The sequence below is a fragment of the Palaemon carinicauda genome, chromosome 22, assembly GCF_036898095.1.
Source record: "Palaemon carinicauda isolate YSFRI2023 chromosome 22, ASM3689809v2, whole genome shotgun sequence".
NCBI classification, from domain to species: domain Eukaryota; kingdom Metazoa; phylum Arthropoda; class Malacostraca; order Decapoda; family Palaemonidae; genus Palaemon; species Palaemon carinicauda.
Genome location: NC_090746.1, coordinates 53,337,909 through 53,363,581, shown reverse-complemented (window position 1 = coordinate 53,363,581; position 25,673 = coordinate 53,337,909). Strand labels below are relative to the sequence as shown.

The 25,673-nt window shown below is 43.3% G+C and overlaps 1 protein-coding gene and 1 long non-coding RNA gene across 2 annotated transcripts in view; one reads left to right on the top strand and one right to left on the bottom strand.

Moving 5' to 3' along the window:
* LOC137616442 (uncharacterized) lies at positions 1 to 25,460 on the bottom strand. Its single transcript, XR_011039427.1, has 3 exons — positions 24,719 to 25,460; positions 24,128 to 24,501; positions 1 to 1,768 (listed from the first exon to the last, which is right to left on the bottom strand). It is a non-coding gene; the product is annotated as an uncharacterized lncRNA (long non-coding RNA).
* The window catches only part of su(r) (dihydropyrimidine dehydrogenase su(r)), a 93,523-nt gene that overhangs the window by 66,800 nt on the left and 1,050 nt on the right, over positions 1 to 25,673 (top strand). The window contains exon 20 of the mRNA XM_068346192.1: positions 25,469 to 25,626. Coding sequence (XP_068202293.1) covers positions 25,469 to 25,626 — 158 coding nt within the window. The remainder of the gene's footprint in view (positions 1 to 25,468; positions 25,627 to 25,673) is intronic.

The window sequence follows — 25,673 nt, the reverse complement described above, 5'->3', positions numbered from 1 at the left end:
AGTTTTCTTAATTTTTTATATTTTACCTTATTTTGTGATGGGTGCAATAATCACATTTGAAGAATTTAGAGCTACCCTACCATATGTATGTAATTTTGCTGATCAGCATAGCAAGTCAGCGCTGTTGCCATTATTTTGATTATTTTTGGTAAGTGTTCTAGATTTAGCTGTAATTGGGGGTAAAGCTATTTCTTTAAAGAAAAAATCTATCTAAAGTTTATTGGTACTTGTGAACATTATAATACAACAACACACACCCTTATCCATTACAGTCACATCTTAAACATTTCATAAGAGTAATTAGATAACAGACAATTGCTACGCCCTTAAAGACACTCCAAGACCCCCTATTTTATTAAATTTAAGACTTTGACAATTTATCACATCCTTGAGAGGAAACATAAAAGTTATAGTATTCATTGTGATACAAGCTCAAATACAGGAAGGTATCCAATAATATAGCAGCAAATAGAATAGTTGTCATTATTATTTAATAAGGGGTTGGAAATTATCTCATATAGTATAATACTGTGGCATCATTCTCAACCTACTCTTCCCTGTTATATGACACAGCACAGGTATACCTCACCCTATGTCACCAATTGGTTTTAGGAGAACTAAATTAAGTAGAAAATTGTATAGTCGAATTTACTTGTCACTAGGCTAAACCACAAATAACCATTCCCAGTTCTGTATTTTATTTATAAAAGCAATTTGAATAATACAGTATGTAGCTAATAAGAATCTATTTTAAGCTTACAAACAAATATTTTAATTTTTGATGTATGACAGAGAAAAAGTTATCTAAATTTATGAATAAATGTACATGCATACTTGTACATATGGATGTTTACATTTTTGCATGTGTACAGTATATAGCGGGCTCTTTATTTGGGAATGTGGTTTGTTCTAAGACTGTATAAAATAGAATTACTTTACGTTGACAATATAAAACTAATTTATTAAATTTACCAATATTTACATTCAGTTTGTTTACATAACGTATGTAGATGGCTGTGGATTGTCAGCGTCAAATGCTGATTCTGGCTGTTGTTGTTGTTCTTGTTTGATACACTTTTTGATTTAAAAAAAAAAAAAAAACTGCTCTTAGACAATGAATATCATGGTTCATCAGGTTTCTGTCAGTTTTAAGGTCACCCGGTATGCTTCACTTGTCATGTGGTCAGCTTTCCCTTTAATTTAATTGTCTTCTAAGGACTTTATCACTGAAGTTGTACATGAGAGTACATCATAACTTCTCGGAGAAAGATACATCTCTGATCATATTGGTGGTATCATCATCTGGGATGTCACACATAATATCTGTCTGTAGGTCCTGATCACAATAGTAGAACTAGGCTGTCACACACGATATCTGTCTGTAGGTCCTGATCACAATAGTAGAACTAGGCAATAGGTCATAAGATTTATCTGAAATGGTACTGTACCGACTATTGGTCAGATTACAATCGTGACTGGTAGGAGATCCAATTTTGGCTTAATAGTAGGTGGCATAAGCTGGGTCTGCTCAGTTTGGACTATTTTGTTGTTCTGTGGCTAGAGCTGCAAAAACACTGTGAAGGTCCTAGTTCTCGTAATTGCACCCCTCCACTGGGCTTAGCAAATGTGGCATTTTGTAGGTTTCACCAAAGCAACCTGCACTGGGTTAATTTAGTGCTCTGACTAATGATCTGGCTGCTGGTTATCAAAGTTTATGTAAGCAGTCACAAGTGCACATCTTCCTTGTAACATTTCATTACTACTGTACCTGCAATATATAGAGACATAATTAGTTAGTAAAATGTTGCAAAGAATTTTTGTTTATAAGATGGTCGTTATATAAAATTGTCATTTTGTAAATGCATGTAAATAATTTATTTTATTTTGGTAATGTATGTAAATAATAGTTTTATGTAGGGCATGTGCAGTTCAGTACATATTTTATATACTGACCAAACTTTTCTCTTCTAAAATGTAAGTATGATAATAGTAATAAAATACTAAAAAGTTTCATGGTACTGTACATCAAAGAATAATCTTCATGGTAAACCAAATTTTATGTAATCTGGATTTTTCTAACTACAAATGAAATGTTTTAATAAGTAGGCTCAATCTTTGCTGGAAGGTAGTACCTATTATTATCATCTAGACTGGAAGGGTCTTACCCCCTGAATGTGAATGTGTTATGCTTCCTGATCCTATGGTGGAAGCATGGGAGATGACTGCAATAGCTTTCTATTAGGTAATTGTAGGAGTGTATTTAGTGGATAGACCAGAGCCACCACCAGTTATGAATATTGATTTGCTCTGTAACTGGAATACAAACCTACGCTATTTGTTAGGGTGTATTACTTTCGGTGAAACTGAAAGGACAAGCCATTAAAATTTTAGCAAGGGTTAACTACCCATCCCGCTAGTTAGCCGGGGGGGGGGGGGGAGCTTGCCACTCACACACCTGTGATTTAGCTCGCTTTACTTTTGGCTCGGATGGAGAAGACCGGTTGTTACTGCTTTTCCTCCTTGTCTATATACTAAGCTATGTGGGCAATCTTTTATGGTTGGGATCATCGAAGGGGTTACTTAATTGTGGACTCCCTTGTTTTCCTGAGAAAGAAGAAACCTTTCAGTCTCAGGGGTGAAAGGCTAATCATTCAGCCTCGAGCCAATTGTAAGGAAAGTAGACAAAAGTATTTCAGAGCAGTCCTACCCTCCATGGGAAGTCAAACTTAGGTTCCTTTAAAAAAAAATTTAAACATGTTCCCGGTAGGATCTAATGCTCAACCCTTAAAACATTGTTTTTATGAATAGAACTTACCTGGCAGTTATATATATATATAGCTATAAGTCTCTGACTTTCGGCAGAATTTTTCAAAAATCGTGGCAACCGCCTAGTGGTGGTTGTGCGGTTAGGTGGTTAACAACCCCTACAGGGTGGTACTAGGAATCATCCCGTTTTCTGTTCTTCAGATCATTTCTGCCGGCCGGATCGACAGCACGTTGGTCCGTCATTAAGAGTTTTTCTTCGCTTTCCCTGTATCGCTGTACCAGTCTGCTATTTGGTGAAGTACACTGATTTGGGGATTTGGCAATAGTGTTTTGTTATGTCTTTTGCTTTTTTGCTGTTGATCATTATGAGTGATAAAATTCAATCCATGTTTGTGCGAATGAAGAATGTAAGGCGAGGTTACCGAAAATGGCGGTAGACCCTCACACCGTGTGTTGAGTTGTAGGGGTTTTGAATGTGCACTTAATAAGAGGTGCGAGGAATGTAAGATATTGAATGAAAAGGATTGGTTGATTATGAAGCGCTATGTGCGTAAACTAGAGCTCGATAGAGTTAGGAGAGCTTCTAGGTCTAAATCTAAGTCTGTTAGCGAGCTTAGTGTTGATTTATCCTTTGAACTTGTAATTACAGTGAACCCTCGCTACTTCGCGGTTCGACCATCGCGGATTCACCACTTCGCGGATTTTTTCCATAACCCATATATATACAGTAATATATATATATATATATATATATATATATATATATATATATATATATATATGTATGCATGTATTTATGTATATATGTAGGTATGTATATGTGTATACATATAAATATATATATATATACACACACATATATATATATATATATATATATATATATATATATATATATATATACAGTATATATATATATATATATATATATATATATATATATATATATATATATACATATATATATATATATATATATATATATATATATATATATATATATATATATATCTAAAGTAGGAAGATGTGATGTAGTTCTAAGGGAAAAGTATGGGAAATATGTCTGGGTAATAAGCAAAGCTCTACCTCCAGTTTGTTTCTTCATTATGATCAGAGATAAATGTAAACAAAACATTGGTTGCCATTTTTTATCGTGCTTTTTAGCGTGTTTAGGAAATGCATGATATAAAATCACCTTTAATATTTGTGCCTGTTTTAGTTTAGGGTACTGTAGTACATGCATTAAGTGTTCTGTACATTAAAGGGTAGTTTGTTAACAGAACTACGTACAAGGGAAGGTTTTAAAAGTCTGAATATACATGTTGAATAAATAGGTAAATATGGTGTCACTACTTCGCGGATTTTCACCTATCGCGGACGCGACTGGAACCTATCTACCGCGATAAACGAGGGTTCACTGTAATTCCTCTTTGGAAGTTGATCCTTCCCCTGAGTTAGAAACTCCTGTCCCTTCCACAGGATCCGTATCTGCGGATGACTCTCGGTACGCTAGGATGGCTGCCGAGTTGAAGGCCATTAAACTACAACTTGCGGCCTTTAAAGGTAAGCCCAGTGAAAGTGATGTTAGTGCTTGTGGAAGTGTAGTGGAGGTGGCGACTAACTGAACCTGTCATTACCCTTGGTCTAGACCTCTACCAAGCTCCCAGGACCAAGGGAGAAGGTACGTCGACAACCAAAAGGGGGTGAGCCGTCGCCTCAGACAGTCCTGTTGCCAATTCTCAGGCTGCTCTTGACCGCCACGGAAAAGGCGTGTCGGACGTGATGGTTTCTTCTCCGAATCCCTCTCCCAGACGCAAATGGAAGTTTGAGGCGTCAAGACCTACGAAGAGGAGGTGGAACCGCGACGAACTGTCTCGTTCTCACTCTCCTGGTTCTAGTAGCTATGAACCTTGTCCGTTAGAGGACGATTTAGACTCCGTGCCTGTGAAGAGGACGAAGTCTAGGTCCGCAAGTCGAGATAAAGCAGCCGAAGATACTTCTCCTTCCATGAGTGTTATTCGTCAGCCCTCTCCTTCGGGACCGCAAGACCCAGCAGAAGTTGCTAAGTCTTTTATGTCTGTAATGCAGGAACAACTTTTTTCGTTAGTTCAAGCGTTTAGCCGCCCTCACACCCAGTCCGATAGACGTAAAGACGACTCTTTGCCTATCAAGAAGTTGGCTTCTAAGAGGGAACGGAGTTCCTCTCCTAAGGAACACTTGCGCTCTTCTTCGAAGACACGACACCGCTCTGCTTCTTCTTCTGCTCAGCGCCAGGACGATACCTCCTCTCTCTTGACGCCAGGACGACGATAGCATGCTTACTCAGGACGAAACCTCCTCTCATCGCCAGGACGATACCGTTTCTCGTCGCCAGGACGATACCGCCTCTCGTTCTCGGCGCCAGGACGATACTGCCTCTCGTTCTCGATGCCAGGACGATACTGCCTCTCGTTCTCGACGCCAGGACGATACCGCCTCTCGTTCTCGACGCCAGGACGACTCTGCCTCTCTCTCTCTTGGCGCCAGGACGATACCAGCCTGCTTCCTCAGGACGATAGCAGCTCTCGGCGTAAGGACGCCTCCCCCTCTCCCCTTCAGGACTCTTCCTCCTACCGCACCAAGGACTCTTCTAGCTCTCGGCGCCAGGACGCTACCTCTTCCCAGGGCCAGGACAACACCTACGCTCGGCGCCAGGACGCAAGCGGTTCTCGGGGAGGCTGCTTGCAGCCCTCTACTGCAGGACGAATCCTGCGATATGCCGTTGTCGGATTCTATGGAGCCTTCTTCTCGAACGAAGGATGTTGCAGAAGTGGATCAGGATCTCGAGGAGGTCTTTGATGACGAAGATAAACCTGCTGACGCTGCCGGAGATTACAAAGTTCTCTCTCGCTCCCTCCTTGAACTTTATGGGGAGGAGTTCCAACCAGCTGCTCCGCGATCTCCTCAATCTCAATTCAGCAGGAAAAAGGCCAAGAAACAGTCCGCCTTCATCAAGATGAAGTTTTTAATTTCTGCAAAGAAGGCTCTCACGAAGATTGATGACTGGATGAAGGAACGGAGGCAAGCAGTTAAGACTTCCTTCTCGTTTCCACCAGCTCATCTTGCTTCGAAGGCTGGCATGTGGTATGAGACTGGGGAACCTCTGGGTCTGGGAGTTCCTGCCTCCTCCAAGGGTGACTTCTCTGGCATCGTGGACTCGGCTAGAAGGCATGCTCTCAACTCGGCCAAGGTCATGTGGTCAATGTCGGAGCTGGATCACCTCGTCAAAGGCATTTTTAGAACCTTTGAGGTTTTTAGCTTTTTAGACTGGTCGCTAGGGACTCGGGCCAGGAAGACTGACCAGATGGAAGGAACTCAGGACGAGTATTATGTCCTGTATGGAGAAGGCCCTTAGAGATGGGGCTAATGAGTTGGCTTCGCTATTTTCAGCAGGAATCTTGAAGAAGAGGGCCCTGCTTTGCTCTTTTGCTTCAAGATCTCTAACCGTTGCTCAGGAGTCTGAGCTTCTTTATGCCCCCCCTGTCGCAACATCTTTTTCCTGAGGCCCTTGTGAGAGACATTACGCTTTCTCTGGCCCAAAAAGCCACCCAAGACCTGTTATCACGTTCGGCTCGTAAGCCCTTGGTAGCCCCTCCTTCTACTTCGAAGCGGGAGGAAAAGAAATTCCAGCAGCCCTTTCGAGGCAGGACTACTTCAAGACCAGATTTTAGAGGAAGAAGGCAAGAGTCAGGAGCAAGATCGAACAGAGGTTCATTCAGAGCTTGCTCCAGAAAATGAAGTACATATCCTCCAGACAGTAGGCGCAAGACCGTCACGTTTTTGGCAGTCTTGGAAGAGAAGAGGGGCGGACACCTGGTCCCTCTCAGTCATCAAGGAAGGATACAAGGTCCCCTTTCCGAAGCAGCCTCCTCTCTCAGATACTCCGCTGGCCTTAGTAGCCCAGTACACAGATCCGGGGAAACAGAAGGCCTTCCTAGATCTAGTCGACCAAATGCTGGACAAGGGAGCGATAGAACCGGTTCGGGATCTATCCTCCCCAGGCTTTTACAATCGCCTGTTTCTAGTGCCCAAGAACTCGGGTGGATGGAGACCCGTCCTGGATGTCAGCTCTCTGAACGTCTTCGTGGAGAAGACGAAGTTCTCCATGGAGACAACTCAGTCTGTGCTGGCATCAGTACGTCCAGGGGACTGGATGGTGTCTCCTGATTTGCAGGACGCGTATTTTCACGTCCCCATCCATCCAACTTCAAGGAAGTACCTGAGATTTGTAATCCAGGGCAAGTGCTTCCAGTTCAGAGCGCTTTGCTTCGGTCTCAGCACGGCTCCTCAGGTTTTCACCAGGATAATGGCGAATGTGTCAGGCTGGCTGCATCAAGAGGGGATAAGGGTATCCTTTTATCTGGACGATTGGTTGATTCGTTCACGATTGAAGGTGAAATGTCTGGAGGATTTACAAAAGACTTTTATGATGGCTCAAGATCTAGGCCTGGTCATCAACAGGGAGAAGTCTCAGATCAAGCCGAATCACACTATTCTTATTTGGGGATAGTTCTGAATTCAGCTCTTTTTCGGGCTTCTCCCTCACAGGAAAGACAGACCAAGTGTCTTGAAAAGGTCCGAAGTTTCCTGGACAAGAAGAGGTGCTCAGCGAAGGAGTGGACGAGTTTGCTGGGAACTCTCTCCTTACTCGAGCAATTTGTCTCACTGGGGAGACTCCATCTAAGGCCTTTACAGCACTCTCTTTAAAAAATGTGGAACAGAAAGACGCAGGAAGACTCCTTTTCCTTCCCCATCCCAGCAGAAGTCAAGGATCTTCTGAAGTGGTGGCTGGATCCAGCCTTGTTGGGGGAAGGGATCTCCTTGTACATGAAGAACCCAGACCTAGTGTTGTTTTCAGACGCGTCAGAGTCAGGTTGGGGGGCAACACTAGGAAGCAAGGAGGTCTCAGGCTCTTGGGAAGGAAGTCAGTTGGAATGGCACATCAACAACAAGGAGCTGATGGCCATTCTTCTAGGGCTAAAGGCCTTCAAGGACTCAGTGTCAGGGAAGATTGTGGAGGTCAACTCAGACAACACCACAGCTCTTGCGTACATCAGGAAGCAAGGGGGACTCATTCTGTCTCTGTTCTAAACAGCAAGGGAGCTCCTTCTTTGGGCGAAGGAGAACAAGGTAGATCTGCTGACGAGATTTGTACAGGGACAGAGGAATGTGAGGGCGGACATGCTCAGCAGGAAAGGGCAGGTTCTTCCCACAGAATGGACTCTCAACCAACAGGTCTGTCAGAGTCTCTGGAGGCTGTGGGGGAGACCCCTAATAGACCTTTTCGCTTTCAACTTGAGCAAGAGGATCCCCAACTATTGCTCCCTGGTTCCGGACAAGGAGGCGATAGCAGTGGACGCCTTTTTGATGGATTGGATGGGGATGGACACATATGCCTTTCCCCCGTTCAAGATCATCAATCTGGTCGTCAGGAAATTCGCCCTCTTCGATTCGGGACGAATGATCCTGGTAGCTCCATTCTGGCCAACAAGAGAATAGTTTACAGAAGTAGTGGACATGTTGATGGACTTTCCAAGAAGCCTTCCTGCAAGTCCAAAGTTGTTCGGACAACCCCACTTCAAGAGGTATCATCAAATCGCTCTAAAACATACAGTACTGCCTTCAGACTATCGAGAAGCTTGTCAGAGCGAGAGGATTTTCGGCACAAGCTATCGCCAGAGCGAGGAGAGTCTCTTCTCAGAGAGTCTACCAGTCCAAGTGGGAGACTTTTAGAGCTTGGTGTAGGAAGCACAAGGTTTCCTCATCCACTACCTCTGTGAGCCAGATTGCTGATTTTTTGTTGTACCTTAGGCAGGACGCTAAGCTGGCAGTGTCCACAATCAAAGGGTACAGAAGCATGCTCTCTACAGTCTTTCGACATAGAGGCTATACTTGTCTCACAATAAGGACTTGCAAGACCTCGTGAAGTCTTTTGAGACAACCAAACAGGTCCAGTTAAAGCCCCCCTCTTGGAACCTTGATGTGGTTCTTAAATTTCTTTGCACCAAGAGATTTGAGCCCATCTCACAAGCTTCTTTTATGGAGGTTACGAAGAAAACCCTCTTCCTTTTGGTCCTAGCCACAGCTAAAAGGGTCAGTGAGGTTCATGCGATTGAAAAACAGGTAGGTTTCAATCAGAATGGAGCAGTTTGTGCCTTAAGAAAAGATTTCCTCGCCAAGAACGAGAACCCTTCAAAGCCCTGACCAAGGACTTCTGAGGTTCCTAACCTAACTAACCTAGTGGGTCAAGAGCAAGAGAGGCTCCTCTGTCCAGTCCGAGCCCTCGAAGCCTACTTGTCTCACACTAAAAATGTGAGAGGCTCTTCTAGCTCCTTGTGGTGTTCGGTGGAAGATCCGCAGAAGCCCCTCTCTAAGAACGCTTTGTCTTTTTTCCTGAGGGAAATTATAAGACAAGCGCATCTCTTGTGCGAGGAAGAACACTTCGGCCTTTTGAATGTGCAGGCTCACGAAGTGAGAGCCATTGCGACCTCGCTTGCTTATCGCAAGAACATGTCTGTCAGACAAATTATGGATGCAACGTTCTGGAGAAGCAACTCTGTTCGCCTCTCATTACCTCAGAGAGGTGAGAGTGGATTATGAGAAATGCTATACCTTGGGCCCATACGTAGCTACGGCTTCTGTATTAGGCAAAGGAGTTATTACCTCCCCTCAACCTTAGTTTTTGTATGCCTGTGTGTGGGTTGGTGTTTTTAATGGTTGTCTGAGGACGTCGACTTGTGGTACAGTCACCTCTGTCTAGTTAGATATTTGATATCTACTTTGCAAGGTTAAGTGGTTGGTTTTTGTAAGGTTGCAGTTTTTAATATAAGGGTAATGGGTAGTCCTGAAGTCTAGTCAGATTGTTGGTCTCACCCCGTTGACAGACTCGATTGAGTGGTTTCAGCATTGCAGGTCCCATCCTGGCTGACACTCCTAAGGGAAAGCGACTCGAGAGGCAGGAACCTTTGAAGTCAGCTACCTTAGCAGGTAAGGAATCAAGGTTTTTTTTTATCCTACAACTTTTTTGTAGTTTCCCCATCGATGTTTGCTGTCTATCACCCTCCTCCAAGTGTGTGAATCAGATATATATATATATATATATATATATATATATATATATATATATATATATATATATATATATATATATATATATATAAATAACTGCCAGGTAAGTTCTATTCATAAAAATGGAGTTTTTACGATAAAACAAAGTTTTATGAATACTTACCTGGCAGTTATATATATATTCTAAGGCCCACCCACCTCCCCTCAGGAGACAGGTCGGCCATAGATGATCTGAAGAACAGAAAATGGGAATGATTCCTAGTACCACCCTGTAAGGGTTGTTAACCACCTAACCGCACAACCACCACAAGGCGGTTGCCGCGATTTTTGAAAAATTCTGCCAAAAGTCAGACACTTATAGCTATATATATATAACTGCCAGGTAAGTATTCATAAAACTTTGTTTTATCATAAAAACTCCATTTTAGTTTCTAATAGGATCTAATGCTCAACCCTTAAAATATGTTCCTAATAGGATCTAATGCTCAAGACCATGTTCTTGCTTGCTTTGGATTTGACTAAATGTGTAGGTAGGGAAACCACTTTTTTGGTTACCCATTCCAAACATTGGAGGGGGGAGGTTGAGGTGTGTGTGTGTGTGTGGGCTAGGGGGGGGGGCAATAGACATATAAAGTTCCTCATAAAAAATTACAGGTTATGGTAAAAATTAGAGCACTAGGCATCATTGACGAGCCAGCTGAATGGATCGAAGATTGGCTAACAAACAGAAAACAGAGTTGTAATCAATGGAGAAGCTTCAGAGTGGGAAGCTGTTACAAGCAGAATATCCCAAGGATCCGTCTTTGAGCCATTGCTATTTAAGATCTACATCGACATAGATTTAGGATTAACTAGTAGGAAAGCTAAATTTGCCAACAATATTAAGGGCCCAGCCAGTAAGTCAATATATGGGGGTATAGGATGAAAAACGCAAAATCCTGAAAAAATTCACCGAGCTTCATATGGCAATGGAGAATGTATACAAAATATTTTGTCAAAATTCTTCTTACTATACTTTTTTGGGCTCAAGCCATGTCGTCCTGATAGAAGCTTCCTATAGACAGCTTTCTAAGGGATATTTGGCTGCAGTGATACTCCCTAAGAATTGACCATAGGTCTCTAGAATTCTAACTCCTGGTGCGAGTATCCTTAAAATTTTTCTTAAGGATATAGCATAATATCAGTGGACGTATATCTTGATACGACACATGGCAATCTTCACCCCGAATAGAGTTTTCGCTCTGAGGGGGAAGAGTGGCGAAATTGAAGGGGAGCCATTATCATGGTTACCCTTCCTCCCCTACTATTACAGGGCTCAAAATGGCCGCTCATCCCTATTTCAGTAGCGCTTTCGCACAGTGTACCTCCCTGCTTATCTAGTGTTCTAGATCGCTATTTTTGAGGTTTTAACATGTATTCTCCAGCATCTTCTGCGTCTGGAAAGTTGAGTATTTAATCTTTACTGCGTATAATTTTTAGCTCCATTCTCACAGTGAAATTAGCATAATTTATTGTGTTTATCGGAGCATAGCTGGTAACCGGAGGTGCCATTTTGGACGCTGTCATTCATCATGCATGTTTTATTTAGTCAGCAGAACGACATTAACGGTATTTAGCTTTAATGAATTATAGCTATTTAGGCAAAATCATACTAGTGAAGATAAGATCATGCACGTAATTTTCCTCTTCCTTAAATGTGTCGATCGTATACGTTAGAGTCTCGATGATATAGGTAGCCGAGATCTCACCCTGTGCTAGGTTAACATAGCCTACGCGCTTTAGTATACTTTCATACATTATCCCCGTTTACCCTCGCGTATCGTTTTATCAATTCAACAGGAGATAGTATACAGTAGACCCCTGCCATATGACATTAATCCGTTCCGGAGTTGGTATCGTATGGTGAAAATGTTGTATGGCGGGCAATAGAATAGCTAATGCGTGCAAAACCCCAGGTAAAAACATTGAAAATTATCACATAACAAAATAGTATAGTAAGCACTGTACTACAGTATACTTATATATAATATACATGTACTGTACAGTATATAATTAAATAACATTACAGGTATAAATAAAAATTATATACTATACTGTAAAGGAAAAATTAAATTTTATTTACCTTTGGAGTGACGTGACTTGAGCTGGTAGTGGGTGGAGGCAGAGGGTGGAGGAGAAGGTAGATATAAAAACGTATCAATGCTAATGATGTTATGTACACTTAATAATAAATTTTCTTACTATTAAACACTTAGAATTAAAAATGCTTTTTTTTTATTATTTTTTTTTGTCTTGAATTTCTTTTTATGATTTTTTTTTTAGAACTTAAAAAATTACTCTTTTTTTAGCTTTTTTTAATAGAATCACTTATCATCTTTGCTTTCTGACACTTCTCTTTTGGAGAAATATCTATCCAAAGAAGCCTGTTTCTGACGACTCCTCAAAATATTTCTAAAATGACTCGTACACTTGTCATTAACACTCTCCAGAAGACTACCTGTATGAAGTTTTTCTGAGTATTTTTTTCAATGAATCTCGTAAGGTTTTCATACCAACCAATAGCTTCCCTTATTTCTTCCGATGTCGTTTCTTCAGTCTCCCCCCCGTCCTCGCCACCACTAGAGCTGTCCTCTTCTTGAATGATGGTCAACTGCATTGCCTCCAACTCCTCCAAGTCTTCAGTCGTAAGCTCCTCCCTGTGCTCCTCAATAAGGTTATCGACGTCAGCCTCATCGACAACAAACCCCATGCACATGCTTTCTTCGTATTTCTTTCATATCTCCAGCTTCGTTTGCGTAGTAATAATCTTCTTATTTTTCCCTTTAACATCACTAGCAATCTTGGGACCCATGGCTATCAAATTAAAGTTGGAATTAAGCACTAAAATGCACAAAAAATACCATATCGCAAGCACTCACACGAGATCAAGTTTTAACGAAACGCACACGAGATTCTGAACTGAACGCGCGATCAACAAAGAGAGAGACTGAGGCAGCATCTCTCTCAGGCATTGTAGGAGGGATTTCGGCCAATAGCATATCGGCATCTTAGTGACGCCGTGACGCCGACCAATAGCAGACCAGCTTCTTAGTGACGTTTGAGCGTGGTTGTAGAAGAGTGACTCGCACAGTCGTATGCGTAAAAACCGCCAAGTTTGAATTTTGGAATTCGATGCTGTAAAGTGGGGAAAATGTTGTAATGAGGGGACGAAAAAACATGGTATTCCACACCGTAACATGAAAAAATGTAAGCTGGGGACGCCATACCCCGGGGGTCTACTGTATCTCCTAGAATTGATTATATAATTTGATACTCGTCTCCTTCGGAGATTTAAGTGTAAACCCTTCCTTCCCTCTGAGTGCTGCCTCGACAACCCTATCTTGGTCTTGCCATAGAGTAGTACACTCCAGCTTGACTAGGCTAGTGTTTTTCTATCTTCCCCCTTGCCGGTGAGTATCCCGGCTTGGTTTTAAGACAGTATCTCGGAGTATTCAGTCTTTATGCCGACAGCTTGGCTGCCGGGTGAGTAGTCACTCCCCTGCTGGCTTACAGTTGTAGACATAGGAAGCCTAGCTTCCCTAGTCCGCATCCAAAGTGGTAGTATGATGCCGCCACCTTCTCCTTTGCGGTCTGGAAGACAAGTCTTGTTTCGGCAAGGCCCTGGGCTGAAGAATCAAGATTCTTCTGCCGCCCAGGACGGCGCTGAAGCGAAGTTTATGATTGTGTCGGGAAGTTGGCGGCAATCCTGCCGCCTTCTCCCGAAACAACATACAAGACCCTTTCCCTGCCTCTCTGTCCTTTAGCGATAGCCTAGCCATCGCATGTTCTTGGCCGGTGTCCTACAATCTCCCCGCCTGCCGGGTAGAATGTAGCGCTGGCCGGGCACCTACATAGGCGGCTTGATAGCCGCTCTGACCTTCCCCTATGGACGCAAGGCTCCGGGAAAGGTTGTGCCGGCCATGACAGCTGCCAGTGGGAGACCCTTTGTCTTTGAGTGTTCTTCAGTCTTCCCTTGGACTGCCATCCACATTCCTGAAACCGGCAGTAGCCGGCAGCAGATCTTGTGGCTGGATGGAAGCTAGAATGATTCATTTCCCCCTCCCATTTGAACCCTCATTCTGGAGGAAGACAGTAGGAATAATAATACCTACACCCTTAATTATTGTACTAAACTACATTAATAAGGTAGCCCTTCTCTTCACTTTTTCTCTCTCTCTATCGGATAGTGCCGTCAGGTACTAACCTACTGCCGGCTAGACCGGAGCTGCCAGGTACTAGCCTAGCCGGCAACATGCCGGCTGAACTACAGTATATGTTTATACAGTAGCCAGTATTTCTGCAGTATAGTACATACTGCAGATAGATAACTATACTATATATTATACAGTAGTTTATATTTTCCAACATACCCTGTGTATCCTTTCACAGTCTATTGTTGAGACCAGTCTTATATTGAAGTGAAGTATTCCTTCAATACACTGATGAAAGTCATCAGATTATAATTTACCCCACAATATTAATACTTTATGAAAGGGTCAGTGCTAGTATACACTAAATTCTGACTCTAGAAGTTAGAACCCTCCTTTGATTTTCCTTTAATAAGGAAATTCTAATATTAATATTGGGGAAGGTCACAGCAATCGGCTGGACAGGAGAGAGACAAGTATGTTTCTTTCCTATTTCCTTTCTAGCTTACTATCCTAAGCTATAATGGTTAAGATACCAAAAAGAAGCAAGATATTGAGCAAAGGGATCTTCATTTATAATATAAATTATGATAAATAACATTGTTTTGGTTTATTAATATCCAATAAGGAACATAAAATCCATAATAATCATGATTTATTGATACTGTCTTTGTAAAAATACAAAGAAAAACTTTAACGGCCGTATCTCAAAACTAGACTTATTGACCTTCAAATTTTATCTTCTCCCTTAGTTTTAAAGTACAGCATTGAAATTTGGTATATAATTTAGAAAGACATTATAAAACAATCATATTGAGCAATTTTTTTCCAGTTTTTATTTCCTATTTTTTTCTTACCTGTTCCTTGATTTATAGGGTTTGTTTATTTACCGTAATGAAAAAAATTCATATCTAGCAAAAAAAAAAAAAAAAAAAAAAAAAAATTGATTGGAGGTCTACATCAGGTCTATATAGGGTATTAATCCCAAGTCTTAATATTAAGTATCAAGGGAGGAGATAGGATTGGAAAAACACTCATTTTCAGGATAAATCACTCTGGCATAAAAAAAACGGTCACAGACAAAAATCTTATACAGTTTGGAGATGTCTTAAGTCACCTTACTAAGTAGTCTGAATGTCAAAGTCCTGTCCTTGAAAAATGGCATTAGCCAGCCAGCCCCCTTAAACTAGGCATAAATGCTTTGAACTCAGAAGATGTAGAAGCCTTAAGAGAGTATCTAAAGAAGCTAGGAGAATGGTCGAGAAAATGGCAAATGCCTTTCAGCTGTGGGAAATTTAAAGCCATGCACACAGTTATAGTAACCCACAATCAGATTATTCACTGCTGGGTAATGAAATAGAAAGTGTGGAAGAGGGGAAAGATTTCGGTATCTTATCAGCAAGGATTTGAAGTTCAGTAAACAGACCATAAAAGCTTGTAGGTTACATAAAGAGCCAATTCAAAGACAGAAACAAAGACACTGTACTACATCTGTACACATCACTAGTAAGACCTCACATAGAATACAGTACAGAGTCCAATTCTGGGCTCCAAGTATTCAGAAGGATATAGATAGACTAGAAGTAGTACTAACTAGGGCCACCAAACTAGTTACAACACCAAGGCAATTTGGATATAGACGGAGGATGGAATGTTTGAACTTATTTGATCTACGGACTCGACGACTAAGGGTACAGTTACTAGAGGCATTCAAAATAAAAATAAAAAAATGTTGATAACAAAAATCTATTCACGCTTAGCACAAATCAGTCAAGAGGTAACAGGCAAACTAGAGTTGAAAAGATACAACACCACTCAATGTGGCAAATTCTTTACATACAAAATGTTATTTTCCTTAGTAAAATAAATTTTTGAATATACTTACCCGATGATCATGTAGCTGCAACTCTGTTGCCCGACAGAAAAAACGTAAGGTCGGGATACGCCAGCGATCGCTATACAGGTGGGGGTGTACAACAACAGCGCCATCTGTCGAGTAGGTACTCAGGTACTTCTTGTCAACAAGAACCAATTTTCTCCTCGGTCCACTGGGTCTCTATGGGGAGGAAGGGAGGGTCCTTAAATTCATGATCATCGGGTAAGTATATTCAAAAATTTATTTTACTAAGGAAAATAACATTTTTCAATATTAATCTTACCCGATGATCATGTAGCTGATTCACACCCAGGGGGGTGGGTGGAGACCAGCATACATGTTAACATTAGAAGCTAAGTATCCCGTATTTCATTTTAGCAGTTATCCAAAATAACAAACATAAAATAAATAAGTACCTGGTAAGGAAGTCGACTTGAACCATTACTCTGCCTTTTTAAGTACGTCTTCCTTACTGAGCCTAGCGATCCTCTTAGGATGCTGAGCGAATCCTAGGTGCTGAAGTATGAAGGGCTGCAACCCATACTAAAGGACCTCATCACAACCTCTAATCTAGGCGCTTCTCAAGAAAGAATTTGACCACCCGCCAAATCAACCAGGATGCGAAAGGCTTCTTAGCCTTCCGTACAACCCAAAAACAACAATAAAAAGCATTTCAAGAGAAAGATTAAAAAAAAGGTTATGGGATTATGGGAATGTAGTGGTTGAGCCCTCACCTACTACTGCACTCGCTGCTACGAATGGTCCCAGGGTGTAGCAGTTCTCGTAAAGAGACTGGACATCTTTAAGGTAAAATGTTGCGAACACTGACTTGCTTCTCCAATAGGTTGCATCCATTACACTCTGCAGAGAACGGTTCTGTTTGAAGGCCACTGAAGTAGCGACAGCTCTAACTTCATGTGTCCTTACCTTCAGCAAAGCATGGTCTTCCTCATTCAGATGAGAATGGGCTTCTCTAATCAAAAGCCTGATGTAATAAGAAACTGCGTTCTTAGACATCGGTAAAGCAGGTTTCTTAATAGAACACCATAAAGCTTCTGATTGTCCTCGTAATGGCTTTGTACGTCTTAAATAGTACTTAAGAGCTCTTACTGGGCATAGTACTCTCTCTTGTTCGTTTCCAACTAAATTGGACAGGCTTGGGATCTCGAACGATTTGGGCCAAGGACGAGAAGGGAGCTCGTTTTTAGCTAAAAAACCAAGCTGTAAGGAACATGTAGCCGTTTCAGATGTAAAACCTATGTTCCTGCTGAAGGCGTGTATCTCACTGACTCTCTTAGCTGTTGCTAAGCAAACTAGGAAAAGAGTCTTCAAAGTGAGATCTTTAAAAGAGGCTGATTGAAGCGGTTCGAACCTTGCTGACATCAGGAACCTTGAAACCACGTCTAAGTTCCAACCTGGTGTGGCTAACCGACGCTCCTTTGAGGTCTCAAAAGACTTAAGGAGGTCCTGTAGATCTTTGTTGGTGGAAAGATCTAAGCCTCTGTGGCGGAAGACTGCTGCCAACATGCTTCTGTAACCTTTGATCGTAGGAACTGATAGGGATCTTACATTCCTTAGATGTAAAAGGAAGTCAGCTATCTGCGTTACAGAGGTACTGGTTGAGGAAACTGAATTCGCCTTGCACCAGCTTCGGAAGACTTCCCATTTTGACTGGTAGACCTTGAGAGTGGATGTCCTCCTTGCTCTGGCAATCGCTCTGGCTGCCTCCTTCGAAAAGCCTCTAGCTCTTGAGAGTCTTTCGATAGTCTGAAGGCAGTCAGACGAAGAGCGTGGAGGCTTAGGTGTACCTTCTTTACGTGCGGCTGACGCAGAAGGTCCACTCTTAGAGGAAGAGTCCTGGGAACGTCTACTAGCCATTGCAGTACCTCGGTGAACCATTCTCTCGCGGGCCAGAGGGGAGCAACCAACGTCAACCGTGTCCCTTCGTGAGATGCGAACTTCTGCAGTACCTTGTTGACAATCTTGAACGGGGGGAATGCATACAGGTCTAGATGGGACCAATCCAGAAGAAAGGCATCTACGTGAACTGCTGCTGGGTCCGGAATCGGTGAGCAATAATTTGGGAGCCTCTTGGTCATCGAGGTAGCGAACAGATCTATGGTGGGCTGACCCCACAGGGCCCATAGTCTGCTGCAAACATTCTTGTGAAGGGTCCACTCTGTGGGGATGACCTGACCCTTCCGGCTGAGGCGGTCTGCCATGACATTCATGTCGCCTTGAATGAACCTCGTTACAAGCGATATCTTTCGATCTCTTGACCAGGTGAGGAGGTCCCTTGCGATCTCGAACAACTTCCTCGAATGAGTCCCTCCTTGCTTGGAGATGTACGCCAAGGCTGTGGTGTTGTCGGAGTTCACCTCCACCACCTTGCCTAGAAGGAGGGACTTGAAGCTTCTCAAGGCCAGATGAACTGCCAGTAGCTCCTTGCAGTTGATGTGAAGTGCTCTTTGATCCGGATTCCACGTGCCCGAGCATTCCCGTCCGTCCAGTGTCGCACCCCAGCCCGTGTCCGATGCGTCCGAGAAGAGAAGGTGGTCGGGGGTCTGAACAGCCAGTGGTAGACCTTCCTTGAGAAGAATGCTGTTCTTCCACCAAGTCAATGCAGACTTCATCTCTTCGGATATAGGAACTGAGACCGCTTCTAGCGTCATGTCCTTTCTCCAGTGAGCAGCTAGATGAAACTGAAGGGGTCGGAGGTGGAGTCTTCCTAACGCGATGAACTGGGCCAGGGATGAAAGCGTCCCTGTTAGACTCATCCACTGTCTGACTGAACATCGGTTCCTCTTCAGCATGCTCTGGATGCATTCTTGGGCTTGACTGATTCTGGGGGCCGACGGAAAAGCCCGAAAAGCTCGACTCTGAATCTCCATACCTAGATAGACTATAGTTTGGGATGGGACGAGTTGGGACTTTTCTATATTGACCAGGAGACCCAATTCCTTGGTCAGATCCATAGTCCATTTGAGATTCTCCAGACAGCGACGACTTGACGGAGCTCTTAAAAGCCAGTCGTCCAAATAGAGGGAGGCTCTGATGTCTGCCAAATGCAGGAATTTGGCAATATTCCTCATCAGTTTGGTAAACACTAGAGGTGCCGTGCTTAGGCCAAAGCACAGGGCTTGGAACTGGTAAACGACCTTTCCAAAGACGAACCTTAGGAAAGGTTGGGAGTCTGGATGGACGGGGACGTGAAAGTACGCGTCCTTTAGGTCCAACGAGACCATCCAGTCTTCCTTCCTGACCGATGCTAGCACCGACTTCGTCGTCTCCATGGTGAACGTCTGCTTGGTGACAAAAGCATTGAGAGCACTGACGTCCAGCACCGGTCTCCAACCTCCTGTCTTCTTCGCTACTAAGAAGAGACGGTTGTAGAAGCCCGGGGATTGATGGTCCCGGACTATGACTACCGCTCCCTTTTGTAGCAAGAGAGAAACCTCTTGCTGTAAAGCTAGCCTCTTGTCCTCCTCTTTGTACCTGGGAGAGAGGTCGATGGGAGTAGTTGCTAGAGGGGGCTTGCGCAAGAATGGAATCCTGTACCCCTCTCTTAGCAACTTCACAGACTGTGCGTCTGCACCCCTGTTCTCCCAGGCCTGCCAGTAGTTCTTGAGCCTGGCCCCCACTGCTGTCTGGAGAGGTTGGCAGTCAGACTCTGCCTTTTGATGACTTGGAACCCTTCTTCTTTTTGCCACGTTGACTGTCGGCACGGGTACCTCCTCTGCTGGAGGTTCTGCCACGAAAGGGCGGAATGAACCTAGACGCTGGTGTGTCCATCCTCGGTCTAGGCACGGAAGGTAAAGCTGTGACTTTACGTGCGGATGAAGCCACCAGGTCATGGGTATCCTTCTGGATCAACGAGGAGGCAATCCCCTTGATCAGCTCTTCCGGAAAGAGACACTTGGAAAGCGGAGCAAACATCAACTCCGACTTCTGACATGGAGTGATCCCCGCAGACAAGAAGGAGCAAAGGTGGTCTCGCTTCTTAAGAACTCCAGACACGTACGAAGCCGCAAGCTCGCCAGACCCATCCCGAATGGCTTTATCCATGCATGACATGATGAGCATGGCAGAGTCCTTATCCGAAGGGGAGGTCTTTCTGCTTAACGCTCCCAAACACCAGTCCAGGAAGTTGAAGATCTCAAAAGCACGAAAAACTCCCTTCAACAGATGGTCCATGTCCGAAAAGGTCCAGCAAATCTTGGAGCGTCTCATAGCCAGCCTGCGGGGAGAGTCAACCAGACTTGAGAAGTCGCCCTGGGCAGAGGCAGGAACTCCCAAGCCGGGATCTTCTCCCGTGGCATACCAGACGCTAGATTTGGAAGCAAGCTTGGTCGGTGGAAAGATGAAGGCTGTCTTCCCAAGTTGCTTCTTGGACTGCAACCACTCTCCCAGTACCCTTAAAGCTCTCTTGGATGAGCGCGCGAGTACGAGTTTCGTAAAGGCAGGAGCTGCTGACTGCATGCCTAAAGCGAACTCAGAGGGAGGTGAGCGCGGGGTTGCAGACACAAATTGGTCCGGATACAACTCCCTAAACAGGGCAAGGACTTTCCTAAAGTCTAAGGAGGGAGGCGTAGTCTTGGGTTCTTCTATGTCGGAGTGCGGATCGTCCAAATGCGCAGCTTCGTCGTCATCAGATACTCCTTCATCCGAATGCTGAGGAGGAAGTGGCAAAGGTGGAGAAGAAAGCTGAACGGCTGAATCCGGCAGCACGGGTGCATGCGTAGCTGCACTGGATCCAACATCATGCCGCTGCTGGTCAGTCTGAGAGCTGGCAACAACAAAAGCGGAGTGATGGTGCGTGGTGGGGACTGCCGTGGGTTGCGGAGACTGCCGCATTGCGTCAAAACACGGCAGCTTGACAGCACCTTCCCACTGCTGATGCGGTAGCTCACGCATGTCAACGGAGGGTGCCGCACGTCGGCTAACGTCAACATGCGTCTGGCAGGGTCGACTGCGCATCGGTGGTGGAGCTCTCACAGGCGGAGTGTGGGAGCAGGCAGCCGCAGTATCTGCTGAGCGCACAACCGTGGCAGGTTGTAGGTTAACAGGTGCAGTGTCAACCTTCTCAGCACGATACTCCTGCATGAAGGAAGCAAGCTGAGACTGCATAGACTGCAGCATAGACCACTTAGGGTCTACCGTGGTTGGTGCGGCAACAGACGGAGTGATTGCCTGCTGCGGAACCACTCTACCTCTCTTGGGAGGTGTGCAGTCTTCGGAAGACTGCGGCGAGTCCGAACTGACCCAGTGGCTACACCTGGGCCGTTGGACTCGCTCGGAAGGGACCTTGCGCTTGAGAGGTCGTGAGACCTTGGTCCAACGTTTCTGCTTAGAAACTTCTTCCACAGACGAGGAATGAATGGGCTCACTCGTCTGTTTGTGGATGGGACAATCTCTGTAAGATACGTCCGCAACCACTGAGGGTACATCCGTACGCTGATCAAGGCCTGTCGAACCCTTTGGTCCTTCGACATTGCTTCTCCCCTGGGCTTGGGAGCTTGCAAGAGGTCCCGGACTGGGAGGACGACTGGCACGAACAGATGCACCCTCATGCGTAACACTGACACTGACACTTTTCACCGCACTTGCACTCACTACACTTCCCACTGCACTTCCCACTGCACTTTTCTCTTTCAACTCTTTGACATCGGCCAAGAGTTGATAGCGGTCATTAGCTAATGACTCCACTCTGTCACCAAGAGCCTGAATGGCACCCATCATGTCCGCCATTGAGGGTTGAGCTCTAGTAGAAGGGTCGGGAGTCACCACTACAGGGGAAGGAATAGGTTGAGGGGCATGGGGAGAGGAAAAATCAAAAGAGCGAGACGAACTCCTCCTGATCCTATCCTTCTCTAGCCTACGTGCATTCTTAAGGAATTCATTAAAATCGAATTCCGAAAGCCCAGCGCATTCCTCACATCGATCTTCCAATTGACAGGATTTACCCCTACAATTGGAACAAACGGTGTGAGGATCTATAGAGGCCTTCGGAAGACGCCTAGAACAGTCCCTAGCGCTACACTGCCTGTACTTAGGGACTTGAGAATGGTCAGACATCTTGAATTAGCCAAGGGGGGAATCCAAAATCTATCAAAGTCGTCAACAATTAATCCAAAACTAATCAAAAAAGCTTGATAAGGTAATGATAATAACTCCTGTACAGCGAAAGCTAATATCTAGAGAGAATACATCACCAAAAAGCGTGAAATCAACTCCAGAAACAACAGCGTATCAAGTAGGTCTTGCCGGTGGCACGACAGAGGAAAAATTGGTTCTTGTTGACAAGAAGTACCTGAGTACCTACTCGACAGATGGCGCTGTTGTTGTACACCCCCACCTGTATAGCGATCGCTGGCGTATCCCGACCTTAGGTTTTTTCTGTCGGGCAACAGAGTTGCAGCTACATGATCATCGGGTAAGATTAATATTGAAAAATAGAAAATACTTGGAATAGACTTTCTGTAGATGTAGTAAACAGTAACACAGTAAACAAGTTCAAATATAGGTTAGAGAAGATCATACTAACTCTAAATGCTTAAACTAAATTACTCTACCAAAGAGCAAATGGAGTCATTGCAGATGGACTAACAAGTCTCAGGCACCCAAAATCCTTTTTTTTTTTTTTTTTTTTTTTTTTTTTTTTGTACCAGAGATTTTAACAAAACCTCAGAACCCTGCTATTCATGACTCAAATTTTAACTCTTACTATCTGAAGGATTTGCTTCTTTGCCCTGTGAGGACATTAAGATGCCAAAAAGGTCCCAACTTGCTATACCAAGGTTACAGAGCTGGTTATTTAGCTCAGGAAGGCAAAAGGTCTGGTTTCTTGAGGTCATTACCAGTACCATCTCCAGAGCAGGTTAAGTTGAAGGTACCAGCACAAGAGAGAGGGAAAAACTCTAGCCTTTGAGAAGAACTTGTCATCGGGTCAAGTTTTGAAAGCAGGTATCTAGAGACATCAGACCACCTTTGCAATTAGCATCTGGGCGAGATTGTGTGCTGACAAGCCACAGCATGCTCAGTGTCTTTTGCACGTTGCTGTGTCAAGGCATGAGGGAGAAAGACTGAAATCTTGCGCGTTCCCTAACAGTGATAACAGCCAAGTTTTTAAACAGGTGGGTGTTCGAACTCTGGTGTGCGTACATAGACAGGATCTCATTCATCGGATCTAGTCTTCAAAGTGTGTTGGCTAGAGACAGAACGCTTGTAATCCTATTCATGCAAGTGGAAACTTAAGAAAGACATTCGCTAAATGGAAGTTCTCATGGGTGCGCACAATGGCACTCTCTACTGGAGCTTCTCACTTAACATAGCAAAGTTTTGAATGGCGATAAAATTTGTCATCAAAAGACGTCAATTTGTCTTTTCCAATTCTGCAAGTTCCTTGGAACTTTGGGCTGAGGGAAAGATATCCTCCTTACGTCCCAAAGGATGAACAGCTCCTGAGAATGGTAGTGTATGGGAAACACGGTCCTTACACACAAGGGCGGCACCCACAGGTACCTCTAGACCAGTCACCCCTTTATGCGACCCAGCAAGAGCTAATGTCAGTCTCAGATTGGAAGAAGTAACTTCCAAACTCTAACGCCTATAATATTTTCAGGGTGTCGTCACTCTGGTCAACATGAAAGGATTTTAAGCACTCTCCTTCTCTAGGGAAAACAGGTCGAACTTCGCCATCACTCTGACCCTGCTACCGGAGGATGCCGGCAGGGTAATAGGGGTAGGAGGAAGAGGTCCAGCCGAATCCCTAAATTTCAAGGTAGACCCTGAAGGAGATGGGTGACCAGCTCATGAAGGTAACGCAACTACAATATTTAACTCCAGGGCAGGTTCATGCATATCTAGTTTCAATTTCTCCATCACTCAATACACTTCACAAACACTCAGAAGAGTTAAAGCTAAATTAATGCAGCCAAATTTGGGTAAAGGCACTGAGAGTATGCTAGTACGCATCGGCGGCCGAAATGAAAGTTGTTACTGTGACACAGCAGTGAGGCGGGGCTTTGCCGTCACCTGCCTTTAGCTACCGACAACTGGATTATAAGTTTAACAATGCAGTTTTCCAGCTTTGCTGAAATCATACTCTATTTAGAGGACAAAGATTTGTAATTGTGTAGGAACAAATACATTACAGGTACAGTACATACTGTACATATATCTGCTTACTAACCTTCTTCATTTATATTCCATACTTCCCGTCTTTTCAGTGAAAAATCCCACTTAAAATTATGAAAGTCACTTTTTGGCTTAGAAATGTGTTGGGGCATAACTAAGGGATTTCAATAGTGTTATGTCTGGGTTCTTCAGCCACACCTGTAGCAAACTTGAAATGGTGGAAGAGAGACTACTTTCTGCCAGGGAAGATTGAGAGTCCACTACTACATCTTTGCTGGGCTGGTCCTCAATGTACATATACAAGCCATTCTCTGTCTTGATCATTGCTACTTATAGTGGCACGTATGACGTCATAATTTTTTATTACTTTCTTCAGGAAAATGTTGTACTATAGTTATTGCTGCGAGACTGAGGTTAATGTACTGTTGCCTAAGGAATAAGCAAAGTGAAACAAGAAGTCAGAAAATGTATCAAGTGGTTAGTTTATGCAAAACTAATCTCACACAATAGTGAAGTATTAAGATTAATTAAAGTCAAATACTAAATACTAAATTATACAATTTTATGGAACAAATTACAAATCCTATCGTCAATCTACGCTAAATCGGTTTGTACATTATTGTACACAACATGAATATGCTCTTACCCCCATTCAAAACTGGTACAGCCTAATATGGGCTTGCACTCGTAACTTTGCAGATAGGGAAAGCATGGACACACTAGGGATTACATGGGTCCCTTATGGTTGATGGTGGGTGGGAGGACCAACAACTAGTGAACACCTGGATAGGGATGGTATCCGGTGTGGAAATTTTGTTCTGTGGAAGTGGGATTTGTAAGTCAATACAGTATGTTATTTGAGATAATAATAATAATAGTCTTACTCTATAATTATATTGAAAAATTTTGTATAAAGTCTTTCAACTTTTAAAAGTTACTTTGTTATGAATTACTTGTATATGAATTATAAGTTAAATAATTTTTTTTTTCATATTGGTAAAAATAAGATGTGGAATTTCTCTGGCAACATAAAGTTTTAACTTTCGAGAGCCTTATTGTATTCACAATGCGGTTATTTAAAGGGGTTTATACTCTGTAACCAAATAATGACTACTCTAGGCATGAGAAAATGGCTAGAAATTTATGGGCTGCCAACGCAAGATAAGGTAAGGTAATCTTAAATGAACGAACAACAGTTGGAAATAATAACAATAATGAGATCCAAGGATGACAATGTATTGAAAGAAAAGTATCATTGAAATTTGTTTCATTAAATATGTCTGCATTATGAGTTTATTCATAGAATGTAGTAGGTTTTTCTGATAATTCCCTTCTTTGAAGGGGAAAGAACTCTTAACCATACTGTCAATTAACTATAATGAGTATGATTTTACAGGACATGTGCATCAACTGTGGGAAGTGTTATATGACCTGTAATGATTCTGGATATCAGGCCATCACTTTTGACCCAGAAACTCATCTAACCCATGTCACAGATGACTGTACAGGATGCACTTTGTGTGTATCTGTATGTCCAATCATTGACTGCATACAGTAAGTGGAGTAATGATAATCATTATTGTTACAATAAATAAATTTAT